Below are 16,798 nucleotides of genomic sequence, written 5' to 3'. Positions count from 1 at the left end.
AAAGCGATCATGTTTCCTTAGAAGAGGGAGGCAGATGCAGATGCAGATTTGACAAAGGCAGAAGCAGCAGCGTGACCATGAGGCCGAGAACAGAGCGATGCAGCCCTAAGCCAATGCGAGCAATCGCCAGGAGCTGAGGAGGCAGAGAATGGATTCTCCCACACAGCCTCCAGAGTGCAGCGGACACTGCGATTTCGACCCAGTAAAACCAACGTCAACTTCTGACCTCCAGAAAGAATAACTCCCATTGTTTCAAACCTCCAAGTTTATGGCAATATGTCACAGCAGCCACAGGAAGTGTATACAACACCTGATGTTTCCTGAATTATTACTGCAATGGTTACCAAATGGTGTAATTTTAATTCCATGATTCCTTCTACATTTGTTAAACACCATCTATTGTACAAAAAAACTTTCTGGCCCTGACTGATGTGGCTCAGTGGATTGAGCGCTGCTCTGTGGACCAAAAGGTTGTGGGTTTGATTCCCGTTCAGGGGACATGCCTGGGTCGGGGGCCAGGTTCCGGAGCGGGGAGAGTGAGAGGCAGCCAATCGATGTTTCTTTCCCTCTCATTCCCCCTCCTTTCTCCTCTCTCTAAAAATAAATAAAATCTGAAAAAAAATATTTTGTTTCACCCATATATCCGTTTATTCAATACAGACTTAGGAATTCCTATATGATTTCAATAGGCTGTAATCTGTTACCATACTTTTTTTGGTTTTTAAAAATTGTCCTAGATTTGGCAAGTGTAAGACCCTGCAGGCTATTTTCTTTGTTCTTTTGACACAGCCCCATCTCCCTTTGAGCATTTCTTTACATCTTCCTAGAAGCCCTGATTCCTTTTTGTGTAAAATGACATTCAGAAACCAAGATCTGAGTGCCACGCAGGCTCTTAGTTAAGGGGGTGTTGCTGCTCCAAAGCCCTCTCAGTAGAGAGCTAGAGAATGCACGTGCACAACCTGCATGTGACACACACAGGCAAACTGTTTCTATATCTATCTATCTATCTGGAAAACTTTGAGCCCACTAACCCTCCAACTTCAATCCAACACCACAGATTTCTTCCTTGACTGGCTCCTATTGTCCTCTATGTTTATTAGATCAAATTGTCCGCATATGTAACCAACCTTGTCGCCATCACCGCCATTGCACACGTGGACGCTACCTTCCTCACAATGCTTGTGTTCTCATCCGTCGCGCTTGGCCACCAGCACCCGATTACAAACAAGCACCTTCCTCTCCGCACTTGGATTCTACGGTCTCAGGCTGGGCTGTCACCCCTCCCTGCAGACACCTTCCTTATCCTGCCCTGGGCTCCCTCCTCACCCCACTCAGTCTCTTAACAATCTGCTACTGCCCCTCCACTCCTGTACCCACAAATGTCCTCTTCACTTGCTCAGGGCTCAACGGCCACTCAGACTCTGGCCTACGCTACTCAGGCTCCGACAAGCCGTCCTGGGCTGCGCTCACCTTACCTGCTCGTACTCCCACATCCTGTGCCAGCCCACAGAGACACCCTCCTCGCTCTGTGCTGACACCTGGTTCCAGGCCACCACCACCACCCCTTCCCACGGACATCTACCTTGCTCGGCCCCACCTAAGGCTTTTGGACTGGATTACTGAGGAAGAAAGAGAGCAAGAACAGTAACAGTCACGGGCGGCTCATCCACGCGGTGTGTTCTGGGAAATGCATTCCTAGGTCATTCATCGCCGTGCCAACGCCACAGGGCGCACTTACACAAACCTAGACGGTGCAGCCTGCTGCACACCTGCCTCTTCTACTTTACAAAGTTAAAATATTTTTGTCTTACTTTTCAGTTCTATTTTGTAATAACACTTAGTTTAAAACACAAACACACTGTATAGTTGTACAAAACTATTTTTCTCATTATCATGTAATATTTATTATTCACTAGCACCACAGCAAAATATTTCTTAGACTACAATATAAAGATGACCGATTCATGAATATCTTTACAGGCTTAGAATTTTTAAAAAATACATATGCATTTTACATTATTAATGACTAGCAAGAAATGAGGGCAGAATTTATCTACAATCTCATCACTTAATCAAATCAGTGTCTCCACTTAACCCAGTCGCCTTTTGGTCCCTGTGCATATGGTCAGGTACATCATGGCTGAGGAGGGTTACATCACGCGTGGTTAATTCACACTGGGAAATGATTATCCCTTCATTAAGCAATCACCTCACTTTTAAAGAGAGCTAGGGAGCCATCATCATGCGAACAGAAATGCAGTAAGTAACAGATTTGGCAGATACATGCAGACTGGGACCTTATAATGAGCGTTGTCGTGTTGGCACGTTATGAAGTGCTGGCAGCAAGGCTCCATTTTCCCTTTATATATTAGGAAGGCATGTGGAAAATAGTTGAAACGGTGACATTTTAGAGCACTTAATGTATTATTTTTATATATTATTTTATTAACTTTATTGAGGCCCCATTGATTAATAAAATTATACAGGTTCGAGGTGTACATTCTGTAATCTATCATCTGTACGCTGTGCTCACCACTCCGACAGGTCTCCTTCCACCACCATCCATCTCCCCATGCCCTCTTCTACCTCCCCAACCCAGTATTTTCTTTCTTTATATTCTTATTCTATAAGGTTTTTTTTTCTATTTTAAAAGTATTATTATTAATACTTTTACTTTACACTTTTGGTTAAAAGACTCTGACACAGACACACGCAGTAGCCTAGGCCTACACAGGGTCAGGACCGTCTATATCACCGTCTTCCAGCTCCACGACGTAGCCCATCGAAAGGTCGGCGGGGCGGTAACACACGTGGAGCCTGTCATCTCCTGTGGTCACAAGGCCTTCTTCTAAAGTATCTCCTAACAGACCCGCCTGGGGCTCTTCTTCACGAGGAGTCGCTCTTTTCAGAAACATGTCCCTGGCGGTTTGCTTGGTTTGTTCTTTTTTTATCACGGAATTGTTGTAAGAAGATAATTCACCATGAACATTCTTTTCTAGTAAATAAAAACCTGTTGGTGTTGGAGTCTGTGTTTTCAAATTTTTAAAGGAGCTTGTTGAAATCTACAAAAGCTTCTGCTAAACCCTTCACTATATTTTTGGGGGGTGTTTTTCCTTTTCTTCTCCTGCAGTTTCCTTTCTCTTGCCTTTTCTTCAAGTACACATTTATGTTCCAACAACTTGTGATTCATCATCTCCTCAGGAACCATCTCCAGAAGTCCCTCAGAGGCAGCCTCACCCGCACCCAGGTGGAAGTTGTTCACCATCTCAGCCACAGTATCGTTGATTTTTGCAGCCTCCTCATCCTTGGCAAATTCTTTCAAGTCATGAATGAACCTCTTGTGTATCTTCTTCCATATGTCATTCATACACTTCTTGGTGCCATCACCCCAAGCAAGGCTCTTGATGCAGTCATGAGATGTTGCAATCAGTCCTTCTAAACTGCGTCAGTGTCTCCTCAGTGTCTTTCTTGGCTGCAGCAATAGCCAGAGCAAAAAGCCGTCCTCAGGTAGCAGGCCTTAGAAGCCACCGTAACTCCTTCATCCAGAAAAGTTATTTGGAAATGACAGATAATAATGTAACATACATTCATATACCCTTACTAAGAAGAGAATGCTTGCCACATTTGCTCCTTATGTGTTTTGGTTGTATTTTGAAATTAAAAACTAAAAAACTTGAGAAAATAGAATGTAAAGCCAGTCCTCAACAAAAAAGCCACACTTTAGCAATGGTTACCCACAAGTGAATAATAGTTCTGTTCATCACTGTATCTCTAGCATGTTGCATCTGTAGTTATTCAACATTCTCTCTATTGGCTGCATAAAGTATTTGCTATGAAAGATTCAAGAATGCAGAAAAAGGGATGCATTACATAATTTATTGTATCTTTTTTTGCTCTGATAAGTGACCCCTTTTTATTAAGCAACTTTGAGAGACAGTCCTAAAAACAGTGCTTCTGAAGAGATTAGAAACCAGAAATGTTCTACATTCTGCTTTAATCCCCTGCTCCGAAATTTCCACTATTTCCGTATCTTTCTCCCTTTGGTCCATGTTTTAGTCACCCGAGTAGGGAATTTAATACTGTGAATTCTTAACTGGAAGCTCACCACTGCCTTTTGGATTCCTAATTGAATTCTGGCATCCAAAGAATTGTTCAAAAATTAGCCCCCATTCTACAAGACAATAAAACAGAAAAAATAAAAACCACATACCTTCCATCTTTCAGCGTGTTAACAATAAATCGGTTAATCTGGCAAATACAGTTGCTAGACAATTGTTCTTTTTCAACAAGAGGGTTCAACTGTGTTGCCAACATGAAAGCTGAAAAACAGAGATTACTTTAGTCTTCAAAACATTTCAGCCATGACAATCTGAAAGCTGATCACACCTGTTCTAGCAAAGAAAAATATGCCTTAAATATGTTCCTGAAATTAAAACTAGTCAGACAGACTCTGCATAGTGAAAAACAGTGTAATTTTCTGTGCATTAAACATCTGCTACTACTCTGAAATACATGTATTTCTTAAAGCGCCTCAAACCATTTTTTCCATCATTCAAGTTTTATGACAAAGACTAAAAATCTTTTCTAGGTCTTTCACATTGTGACTAGAGATAGCAATCAGGTACTATACAACTCTCCTTCTTCCCAGGTAAAGCTTCCAACCCAGAAGTAAAACACCATAAAGGCAAGAATAAGACAGCTAACTCATCATAGTCACTAAATGTCGATATCATCCTGAGGGAAATTAATCAAAGAAAACATACAGCACCAGTTACGGAAAATTAATTAAGCCAAGTGGCAGCTTTCCACTAGATTCAGTCTACTGTTAAGAGTGCTCTCTGCCAACTGCAGTTCTGTCTGAATGAACTGCATGGCCAAGCAAATGCAGGATTCTAACATGCTCCAAACTACTGCAATCGAAATGTTGAGTATGATTTTAAATACAAATTCCTAGATTTATACATCATACTTACAGGACAGAGTGTTCAACCCATCACTCATAAGCAGTCGATAACGGGGTGGACTATTCCCTGTAGTAATGGGACGGATGTTCTAGAACAGAAAACTTGATTCATTAGCCAGGTTGTCTGCCCAGTCCCCAGAGATCAGAAAACCTAAGTGGCAGGAGAGTGGGCTTAACATTAGATCAGCACAAACTGAACTGCTTGCTCATTCTCTCAGCACCTAAATCCAAGTAAAAGGAAAGTAGATTTGATGCTTGTCCGACCAACCTCTTTCCACTAATATTATGAAATACAACATAGATGAGAATAAAATGTTGCCTATACTCTTGGGTTCTCTCTTCCTTAACGTGAATTTGGTTGAAAATAAATTCTAAAAAATATACATATAACAAGGTATCTAATATATGCAAGATACTGTGTAGGAAACATGCTAAAAATACAAAAAGGAAGAAAAAATTCTTCCCCGAAGGGGCTTACAATTAGAAAAAAGATGGAGGCAGAGAGACTAAGAGCAGTGTGCTCATAACGACATGGGTCAGAGCTGAGACATTTATCCCAACTGGAAGGAAATTAGAGGCAGCTTTAAGTGAAACATGTAAAGAGAACCTTACGGTGAAATAAGGCTTCAGATGACTGGCAGCTAGTTTGAGTAACAGAGACCATCAGGACTACTGACTGAGAATCTGCAGGTATAATCCATGATTCTGCTTCTGTTGTATTTTAAAATTCCCACTAAATTTGAGAACCCCGTATATGACAGAGTTAACAAAGAATTTTAAGCAGACAAGTTCTTTTTACAGAAAGGCCATATATGAGGCAGATTTGAGCAAGGCAAACCTAAGGGCAGAAAGACAAGGAGGTAGTTTTAACGATGTGTAGCACTATAGCATCCATTAACTGCGGAAAGAAACGAGAGGCAAAACCTCAGATCTCAGTCTCCGAAGGTCTACCTCTGGCTAACCTAATATGTATTTTTTAAAAGCCTGGTTCCTTTCTCAGGGTTGTAACATGAATGGGCCTATTTTTTGTGACGATGGAGGGCATTTCCTAAAATGAACAAATCTTTATGTTCTTCATTAAATGTAACTTATGATTACATGTAAGTTTAAAAACTGCTTGACATAAAATATATGTAGGTACTTACAATGACTTGGAGGATGGGTTTTATGGATGTATCTCCCTGTTGCATTATGGCCTAAAAGAGTAAAAACAGATTTTTGTGAGATATGCACTCATACCATGATTAAAATTTGGCATATTTGTACTGCTTAGTATTTGGAATAAACTAAAGATAACAATGTTAAAAGTGCTCCTTTGGAGCTTATCATTTGAAAATCTAGTTTAAGTTATGTCACTCGGGACAAATTATAAAATCATAATGAGATACATGCTTACAAACAAGGATACACTCATTCATCTAAAATGCTGGCATCCTGCCCTGACCGGTGTGGCTCAGGTAGCTGGGCACCGTTCCACGACACAAAGGGTCCCCTATTTGATTCCCAGTCAGGGCACATGCCTGGGTTGCATGTTCAGTCCACAGCTGGGCCACATGCAAGAGGCAACTGATTGACGTTTCTCTCTCACACCGATACTTCTCTCCCTCGCTTTCTCCCTCCCTTCCCCTCTCTCTAAAATTAAATAAAATCTTTTTAGAAAGTAAAATAAAATACTGGCATCACATATGCACTCATGCATAACAGCACATAAATTTCCCTATTGTGCCCATGATCAGGGAATTAAATAAGTATGGTAAATCCTTAAAACAGAATATTACACAGACTTGAAGAGCAGATATTATTTATATAATATTGGTTGCCTCCTGTAACAGGAACTAGATGAGCTGCGGAGACACACGTGAGAGGCAGACTGCACTACATCCTCTTCTGTACCTTCCGCATCTTAAATCTCATCGCTCTATCAGCGATTATAAAAATAATTTCTAAAGAAAAAAAAAAAAACCCTATTGATCAGGTTGTAATTTGTCTTTTAACAAGCCATCAGACAGCCCTGGCTGGTGTGGCTCACTGATTGAGCATCAGCCTGCAAACCAAAGGGTCGCTGGTTCAGCTCCCAGTCAGGGCACATGCCAGGGCTGTGGGCTGGGTCTCCAGTTGGGGGCATGTGAAGGGCTCCCAGTCGATGTTTCTCTCACACACTGATGTGATTCTTCCTCTCTTTCTCCCTCCCTTCCCCACTCTCTAAAAATAAATTTAAAAGCCCTGGCTGGTGTGGCTCAGTGGATTGCGTGCTGACCTGCTAACTGAAAGGTCACTCTTTTGATTCCCAGTCAGGGCACATGCCTGGGTTGCAGGCCAGGTCCCCAGCTGGGGATGTGTGAGAGGCAACCAATTGATGTATCTCTCACACACTGATGTTTCTCTCCCTCTCTTTCTCATTCACTTCCCCTTTCTCTAAAAGTTAATAAACAAAATTTTTAAAAAATAATACAAAATAAAAATTAAAAAGCCACCTCTCAAAGGTAACTGTCAGAAAAACTAACCGGCTGTCCAACCTCTGCCTCTGCCCACGCGGTAACAAATGATACCAGACGAGCTCTTCAAACATAAGCTAAAAAACTGGATAAAAACATGTGAACTGTTCTCAAATGCTGAAAACAGGTCAAGCAAAACTGATCCCTCAAAGCAGCAAGACAAATGAGGTGAGCCCTATGATCACTAGGGCTTGCTTTCTGCACTTTCTGGACCAGAATGCGGAAAAGGTAATCTAAGAAGTTCTGAGGTGCACAGATCAGAGATCAGGAAGGTGAGCCAGCTGGATTTTGTGGACGTGGAATACCAGAGGGAGGAGATACCCAGAGAAGCTACACACAGGTATTCCCTTGAGTTTTCTGCTGGATTCCAAGTTGTGCACATACAAAATGAGACTTCACAAGGCCAGGCAAAGAGTAAGTATTAAGAGAGCTATAACTTGAAAAATTACTGGTGCTCACACAGGCTATCATACATTTGTGTTTCAACCAGCCAGGGTAGAGAGAACTCAATAAACATGATGCATTCAGGACTTCTGGTCAAGATGGCAGCATAGGCAGACACGGCTCACCTCTTCACACAACCATAACAAAGTTACAACTAAAATACAGAACAACTGTCAACTCTGAACCATCAGAAATCAAGTTGAATGGAAGTCTGACAACTATGGAATTAAAGAAACCACAACCATCCAGACAGGCAGGAGGGGTGCAGATATGAACAGGCTGGTCCCTCACCCATGTGTAGTAGATAAAAATTTGGGAGGGATATCTCAGCAGAGAGGAGTCCCAGTGCCACACCAGGCCCCCCAGCCCAGGGTTCCAGTGCCAGGAAGGTAAGTCCCCACTTCTGGCTGCGAAAACCAGCAGGGACTGAGTCTGTGGAATAAGTTGCTAGAGCTTCAAGCAGTTCCTCTTAAAGAACCCACACATAGACTCACCTAAAGAGGCACCTATAGAGGCTCACTCCCTCTGAGCTCCAGCACTGGGGTAGTAGCTTGTAAGGCACCAGTGGTACTCAGGGAGGAACTGAGGCATCTGGCATCAAGGCAAGCAGAGGCCACTGTCCCTTTTCTAAACCTTCCTCCCGCAGCCATCAAGCTGATTTCATACCTGAGTCTTCATCAACTTGGCTAACACTGTTTGACCCGCATTGGAGACCCCCAGAGACTCCGCCCCACACAACTTACAGGCCCACCCAAGCAGCTTTTCCATAGGAATGGCTGGTCTTGGCTCTTGCTTCACAACTTCCCAAATCTTCTCAAACAAGCAACAGCTGGCCTCAGTGAGCCCCAGGCCCAGAACTGGCGGCCTAGATTCACAGTTTGGCTTTGCCTGGGGATCTCCAAGCCCAGTGTAAGTTGCAGCCATCTCAGCTTACTTTATAGCTCAGGCAGGGTGGCCCTGGGCAAAACACAGGTGGGGGCTGATCCTGGCCTGCACTACCCAGGAAACGCCCGGGCCAACGTACCCAGTGGACAGCTACAGACCATGTCAAAGTACCACCAACCTGCCCCTGCACAGCTGATACTCCACAGAGGCTGGAGGTGGTGGTTAGTGGTCACAGCCAATCCTTGCAGCTGACTGGCCTGAGTAAATCCCTCCCATTGACCTGCCAACAACAACAAAGGCTCAACTACAAGAAAAGGGTGTACTCAGTCCACACGAAGGGTGCACCCTGAGTACTCAGCTTGGGTGATGGGGGAAGCTGTGCCACTGGACCCTACAGGACACCTACTACATTAGGCCACGCTACCAAGATATGGAATCAAAGCAGCTCTACCTAATACATAGAAACAAAAACAGGGAGGCTGCCAAAATGAGGAGACAAAGAAACATGGCCCATATGAAAGACAAGACCAAAACTCCAGAAAAAGAACTAAACAAAACGGTGATAAGCAACCTATCAGATGCAGACTTACAAACACTGACTATAAGGATGCTCAAGAACTTAGTGAGGACCTCAACAGCTAAAAAAGATCCAGTCAGAAACAAAGTATACACTGACTGAAATAAAGAACAATTTACAAGGAATCAACAGTGGAGTGGATGAAGCCAAGAATCAAACCAATGATTTGGAATATAAGGAAGCAAAAAACAATTTGAAAAAATAATGAAAGAAAATTTCCCTTGATGAAGGAAATTGGCATGCAAGTCCAGGAAGCACAGAGTCCTAAACTAGATGGATACAAAGAGACCCACTCCAAAACCCATCATAATTAAAATGCCAAAGGTTAAAGATAAAGAGAGAATCTTAAAAGCATCAAGAGAAAGGCAGTTACCTACCTACAGGGGAGTTCCCATAACACTGTCAGCTGATTTCTCAAAAGGAACTTTGCAGGCCAGAAGGGATTGGCAAGACGTATTCAAGTCATGAGAAGCAGGGACCTCCAGCCAAGGTTGTCCCACCCAACAAAGGTATCATTTAGAATCAAAGGAAGAGTTCATCATCACCAAACAAAAGGATATTATACGAAATGTTAAAGGGACTTATTTAAGAAAAAGGTTGTCAGACAGGAAGGGGGTGTGGGGGAATGGGTGAGGAGATGAGGGGATTAAGTACAAATAGGTAGTTACAGAATAGCCATGGGGATGTAAAGTACAGTATAGGAAATGGAGTAACCAGAGAACTTATACCCATGAACATGAACAATGGTGTGGGGACTGCCTGAGGGACTGGGGGTGCTGGGTGAAGGGGGACAGAGGAGGAGGAAATCGAGACTGTAATAGCATAATCAGTAAAATATAATTTAAAATAAACAAATAACACATCATAAATACTGAATGTAGCCATGGCTGATGTGGATCAGTATATTGAGCTTCAGCTTACAAACCGAAAGGTATCTGGATCAATTCCCAGTCACGGCACAGGCCTGGGTTGTGGGCCAGGTCCTCAGCTGTGGGTGTGCAAGAGGCAACCGGTCCATGTTTCTCTTACACATCGATTCTCTCCCTCTCTTTCTCCCTCCCTCCCCTCTCTCTAAATATAAATAAATAAATCTTAAAAATAAATACTGAATATAACATTTTACTCTTTTCCAGGACATACAGCATGATATATACACTTAAGTAAAATTGCCATAAATTTTCCAAATTAACATTGCTAATAAAAATACAAGGTAAGTGAATGTAATAGTCAAAGGCGCATGGCTGTGACCACTCACTCCATGAACAATTTAACTCCGCTGTACTTTTTAATTCCTTCATCTGTAAAATGGGGGTAATGATAAAATCTACGTTACGGGATTACTGTAAGTAATGACTAATACAAAGTATGGGGTGCGTTGCAAACAGACAAAAATATCAGTTTCCTTCATGTTTCTTTTTATTACTCTATTACTTAAGCCAAAATTCTATTTATTTTATTTTCCACAATAGCTCCATGTATTATCTCTTATGATGTTAGCCCTTGGCTAAAATGCCTCTACTATTTGTTAGCTGCATACCCTTAAGGGCCTATCTTTTAAATTAATGTGATGCTACCTGCTTTAGCTACTAATCCAGCTGACAAAGGTTCTCCATATCTTGTCATCACAAACGTAAATACTTTACGTAACACTGGGAATATGTTTCTAAAATTTTGAATATAGCAAAAACTAACTGATCAAATGATTTATATTTACATAATCCCATGATCATTCTTTTTTAAAGGTGAAGAACTGTTCCTCTTTTTTTTTTTTCTATCCCCCTCATGTGTCTTAAAGGTGCAAGGTGGCAGCTATAAAGCAATTGAGGACTACAATTTGCAATCACTTCCCAGGTCTACTTATTTCTAACTTATTCAAATATTCACTAACTCCACCAAATGTTCTTCCCTTCCCTGTTTCCCCTACGCTCCCTTTCTTCCCCACTGATCTCTGTCCCTTTCTTTTCACTGCCTGATATGCAACTAGTAAACATGTATTGGGTACCTAAAGTTTGCTATCACTGCCTCAGGTGTTGATAGAAGTATTAGATACTATGTTGAGGGGGGAAAAAAGAAGCCCACAGGTATAAAAGAATGTACAGTCCAGTGTGGGAAACGGAGTGAGGTTAATCAAATCAAGAAATGTAAAAATAGCATCTGTGATTATCAATAATAGGTAACATGCTGGGCATTTACTATGTATCAGGCATAGGCCAAGCACTTTAAATGTAATAACTCACTTAATCTTCCCACTAAACTTAGGCAGTGGGTATTAGGTATCATTACCCTGATTTTACAGAAGAGGAAAAGCAGAATTTAGTATCTTGCCCAAAGTCACATAGCTAATAAGTGAGAAACAGAAATTCTGGTTTCAGAATAAAGGGGTGTAGCCTAATAAGGGAAAACAAAGCTTCTCTGAGGAAGTAACAACTGAGTTGAGATTTGAAGATTATGTTCATCAGTGAGAAAAACCACCTAGGCAACAGGTGGAGGAAAAAAAATGATTAAAGACCCAATGGAAAGCAAGAGTATGGAATTAAAATTTTTTTTTAAAAATGGCCCTTGCTGGTGTGGCTCAGTGGACTGAGCACCAGCCTGTGAACCAAAGGGTAGTGGGTTCGAATCCCAGTGTAGGACACATGCCTGGATTGCAAGCCAGGTCCACGTATTGATGTTTCTCTTCCTCTCTTTCCTTCTCTAAAAATAAATAAATAAAATGTTTAAAAAATAAAATAAATTTTTTAAAAAATGGATGGAAAAAAGGAAACAAGTTGGGAAGTTAGTATGGAAATGGCAAGAGGAGGGTACGCTGAATGGAGGTGAGTGACCCAGGCAAAAAATGGTGTCAGTGTGGATGGAGAGAACGATGGAGTTAAGAGATATACATAAAGTAAAATACATCTGACTTGGTCATTCAGGGTGACGTAGGAAGAATGATTCCTCAATTTCTGGCTTGCATAACGGAATGTATAATGGTGCAATTCATCCAGATAGCCCTGATTTAGGAAAACACCAGAGGCCCTGATTTAGGAAAACAAAGGATTTGCTTTGGGAAGTGCTGAATTTACAATGCCTTTGTGCCCTGGGTGGTGTGGCTCAGTGGAATGAGCGCCAGCCTGCGAACCCAAAGATCGCAAGTTCAGTTCCCAGTCAGGACACATGCCTGGGTTGTGGGCCAGGTCCCCAGTTCAGGGCGTGCGAGAGGCAACCGATCGATCCACGTTTCTCTTGCACAGACGTTTCTCTCCCGCTTTCTGCCTGCCTCCCTTCCCCTTTCTCTAAAAAATAAAATACCTTTGAGATACCAGGTAGATAGATAGAGGTTTGTGTTTCATAGTTAAAGGTCCTCCGGCAGAGAAATCTGTGAGCAATTTACATGAGACTGTCTTGTAAGAAAAGGGCATAGAGCTGAGCTTTGAGTCAATAAAAACTTACAAAGAGTTGCAAATAAGATGGGAAAAGACCAGCCACGCTGAGCCAAGAGTGTCACCAGAAGGAAGCAATGTTCAACGGACTCAAACGCTGACGAGGACGCTGGTAAATTGAAAACTGAAAAGTGTCCGCTGGATTTAACGATTTGATGGCACTCCTTAATGTCAGCCACAGTTATTTCTACAGTGATGGGGGCGGTAAGTGATTGGAGTGGGTTCAAGGATTGATTGAAGGTCAGGAAATGAAATAGCTAAAAACAACTCTGGAGAAGTTTGGTTGTGCATGGAAGGAGGAGAGGGGGCACAGTGGCCGTGGGTGGGAGATGGAGGGGAAAAAAATCAAGTTTATTTTATTTCGTATTCTTAAGCAGGAAGGCAGGAAAATGTAAGCATGTTTAAAAGACAACGGAAAGAATTCTTGCAAGAAAGGCTGATGATTCCGGGGAATGACCCGGCAGTTCCCCTCTGTCCCTCCTATCTTGTCCTACTGCGTTCTCTCCCCATCGCCCCCAGCTCCTCTCTCGCCTTCTCCACTCCGCACACCTCTAAGGCCCACAGCCAACCCTGGGCGCCCGGCTCGACTCGCCGGCGTCGCCTTACCGCAATGGCCCCTTCGCTCAGGTGGCCCACCATGGCTCCGCCGCGCCAACTCCCGCGTTTCCGATCCCGAAGTCACGGGCTTCACTGCCGAGGTCCGGCGCGCTCTAAAGCAATTGGTCCGAAGAGCCGCGTACGCCATTTCCGCCTCCTGACGTACGCAGGGCGCGGAGGCGGGCCTAGGGGCTGAGTAGCCACCGCATTGGCCGAGGTGGCGAGGGCGGCCCACAGATCCCTCCCGAATCCAGGTTCGCGGCGCAGTCGCGGGATGGGTGGGCTGGAACGCGGGGAGCTAAACCGTGGGGCGCGTCAAGGGTGACGCGAACGCAGTTACGGGTCGTGCAGAACCAGTTCCGGGATCCTTGCTTGCAGGCTGTTGCAAACATGCCCAGCTCGGCCTTTAGGAGGCAGGCAGAGTAGTAACCCAGAATTAGAGCTAATAGCCCTGCTGCTAAGTGTAGTAAAAGCAGTGACTCCATCCCATCCTGAGTTTAGCACAGCGGGGGTTTCTGAATGTAAATAAAACCCGTTTCCTGACCTCAGAAGAGAGCACAGCCTGTCGAGGGAGTTTCCACTGTAAGTAGCCCTACCTCAAGGTAGACATGGTACGGACCCCAAGAGAAAGATAGGTGTGCTAGAATCACACGTGGGAAATCAGGGAAGGCTTCCCGTAGGACGTGCCATTTGAACGGAGTCCGGAAGGATATGTGACAGTTTGCTCTGTGGACTCCAAGTGAGCGTAGGGATGCCCCCAGAAGAATGAGGAGCCTTTGCAAAAACTAAAGAGATGAATAGCCTGGCAAGCTGGGCATAGCTTTGAGTAGCTTAGGATAGTAGATTACAGAGGAAAAGTGATACTTGAACATTAGAAAGTAAGCCAAAGGTCAAATGATAACGGGTTTGCACTGGGCTTCCCTAAATGCTAGGTGGAGTGCTGATTAATTTAAGGCAGAGGACTGACAAATGTCTCAATGTGGAGGATGGATTAAATTGGGGGATGGGGAGGAGGACTGAGGGCATGAAGTCCAGTTACGACACTCTGGAAACACTGCCAGACAGGAGACTGTGGGGGCTTCAACTAAAGGGTATTGAAAGAGAAAAAATAACTATGTAAGAGAGATAAATTTGGTAACTTAATAGTTGCTGGGGAGAGTGAGAAAGAAAAATCTGGAATGTCCTGCAGTTTTCTGACTTGGGCAACTGGGATAGATGGAGGTACAAGAGGATAGAGATGGTCGCTGTCTAGTCACCGGCCATGGTTCCTGGAACAGAGTAGGCTTTCAATAAATATTTCTGAGTAAAAAGACGGTTGAGTAAATTGGTGTGAGAGAATATAGCTCCTTCAGAATATAAACAACTGTTGAAAAGGACCACAAGAATTGATTTTGTTTTTTCATGCTTCCTGTAATGAAATCTCAATTTTCTAGAATTATACATTTGTAGAAATCTGACCTACTTATTTTCTTATTCACTTTATAGATATAAAGTAGCATGGATCTGCCTGTGAATGAGTGGAAATCATATATACTTCAGAAGTGGTCTTTGCTCCCAAAGTCCATTCAGGTCACAATTTGTACAGCAGAAACTTTGAGTGATATCTTTCTTCACTGCTCTTCACTTCTTCAGTAAGTGAATGGAAGGTTTAACCAGGGAAATTTTGATCTGGAAAATATTTTGTCATTTGCTCTTAAGTTATATCTCTTTTTGATGGAAGGATGAAACTTAGATTTTTATTTTGTATTTTGGGGCATTCAGCAGTTCTTGTTATTTTCATTACCTCCTAAGCTACTATTATAGAAGAGATTAAAGACACTATTTAGCTTTTTCAATGTAAATATGATGCTTCAATAATCGGTGCCTTGCTTTAGTCACTAGGCTGTAAACTTTGCCATCTCCCAAAGACTGTAGTGGAAGTTTACTAGCTGCACATAGAAATTCCTATGTGCTCAAATTTGGAAAGGACCTTAGAGGTTTAACCCAGTGTTTTCAAACTCTTGTGACTATGCTCTCCTCTAAGAAATATTTCACATCACAACATAGTATACATACACAGACATAGAAAACCAAAACAAGAGTTTCCCACAGCTTCATTTAGTGAATTTTTATTGATCACTTGTTTTGAGCCATAAAAGTGTCCATCCACAGATACCAGAAGCTTAGCAAATCCCAAACAATGTAAATAAATGAAATCACACCTAGGGACAGCAGACTCAAATTGCCAAAAATTAAGGAAAAAAAGAGGAAATCTTAAAAACAAAGAAAAAAGATGTTATTCTTACTAGAATAAAAATAATGGCCAATTTTTTCAATGAAACTATGGAAGCCAGAAGACAATTGAATGGCACATTTAAAGTACTGAAAGGAAAACAAAGCAAAACAAAACTTGCCAGTCTAGAACTCTATGCCAAATGAAAATATCTTTCAAAACTGAGTGGAAACTAAAACATTTAGAAGTGAGATGTGACAAAAATGGTGCAAAAGGGAAGATGGGTAAATGGAGTTAAGTTGTAAGATTCTGGTATTGTTTGGGAAATGGTAAAAGTACTAACTGAAGATAGTGAGAAATCACTAAAAAGGTTACTTTGTAACCTTTTACTCTGTAACTTTACTTTGTAGGGTAATCGCAAAAAAAATATATATAAAAATTTATAATCAAGTCAATTCTCCCCCTTTTCCCATATGTTAGGCAGAATAATACATCCCAAGATGTCTATGTCCTGATTTCAGGAAATTGTGACTATGTTATATAGTAAAGGAAAATTAAGGTTGCAGGTGTAACTAAGGTTTCTGATTTGCCGATTTTAAGATAGAGTAGCCTAGATTATGTAGGTGAGCCCAGTGTAATCACAAGAGTCCATAAAGGTGGAAAAAGGAGGAAGGTGAGAAGAGTCAGAGGAAGACATGACTATGGAAGAATAGTCAGAGAGAGGCAACATTGCTGGCTTTGAAGAAAGAGAAAGGAAGTCACAAGCCAAAGAATGTAGGCAGCCTCTAGAAACTGGAAAATGCAAGGAAACTGCTTCTCCCCAGAACCTCCAGAAAACAATGCATTCCTATCAACACCTTGATTTTTAGCTCTTTGAGACCCATGTTAGACTCCTGCCCTTCAAACTGTAAGATAAATGTTTGTTTATTTTAAGCCACTCATTTTGTGGTAATTTATTACGGCAACATCAAAACAAAAACAAAAACTAATACAATTCTTTTACTTCCCTAATCCAAATTACTATCAGTAGCTAGACCATTACAATAGCTTCCTAACTGGTTTCCCATATCCATCCTTGCCTCACTGCAAACTACTTTCTATACCACAACTGGAATCATTTTTCAAAACAAGCCAATTTTATTGATCTTACTTAAAACCTTTCAGGAGTTTTTTTCTTTTTCCCTCGTGATAAAGACTAAAATT

The 16,798-nt window shown here is 42.1% G+C and overlaps 2 protein-coding genes across 2 annotated transcripts in view; one reads left to right on the top strand and one right to left on the bottom strand.

The window, feature by feature from the left end:
- The window catches only part of RPA1 (replication protein A1), a 43,114-nt gene extending 29,622 nt beyond the window's left edge, over positions 1 to 13,492 (bottom strand). Inside the window, exons 1-4 of the mRNA XM_054573320.1 lie at positions 13,393 to 13,492; positions 6,109 to 6,159; positions 4,974 to 5,052; positions 4,211 to 4,319 (exon numbers count right to left, since the gene is read on the bottom strand). Of these exons, the coding sequence (XP_054429295.1) occupies positions 4,211 to 4,319; positions 4,974 to 5,052; positions 6,109 to 6,159; positions 13,393 to 13,425 (272 nt within the window). The 5' untranslated portion in view covers positions 13,426 to 13,492. The remainder of the gene's footprint in view (positions 1 to 4,210; positions 4,320 to 4,973; positions 5,053 to 6,108; positions 6,160 to 13,392) is intronic.
- Positions 13,493 to 13,748: 256 nt separating this feature from the next.
- SMYD4 (SET and MYND domain containing 4) overlaps positions 13,749 to 16,798 on the top strand; it is a 35,137-nt gene continuing 32,087 nt past the window's right edge. The window contains exons 1-2 of the mRNA XM_054573319.1: positions 13,749 to 13,965; positions 14,869 to 15,014. Coding sequence (XP_054429294.1) covers positions 14,881 to 15,014 — 134 coding nt within the window. The 5' untranslated portion in view covers positions 13,749 to 13,965; positions 14,869 to 14,880. The remainder of the gene's footprint in view (positions 13,966 to 14,868; positions 15,015 to 16,798) is intronic.

The sequence above is a fragment of the Pteronotus mesoamericanus genome, unplaced genomic scaffold, assembly GCF_021234165.1.
Source record: "Pteronotus mesoamericanus isolate MK-2021 breed Mesoamerican mustached bat unplaced genomic scaffold, CSHL_Meso_final contig_246, whole genome shotgun sequence".
In the NCBI taxonomy this organism is placed as follows: domain Eukaryota; kingdom Metazoa; phylum Chordata; class Mammalia; order Chiroptera; family Mormoopidae; genus Pteronotus; species Pteronotus mesoamericanus.
The sequence above is the reverse complement of the archived record's forward strand: the minus strand, read 5'-3'. Positions and strand labels throughout refer to the sequence as shown.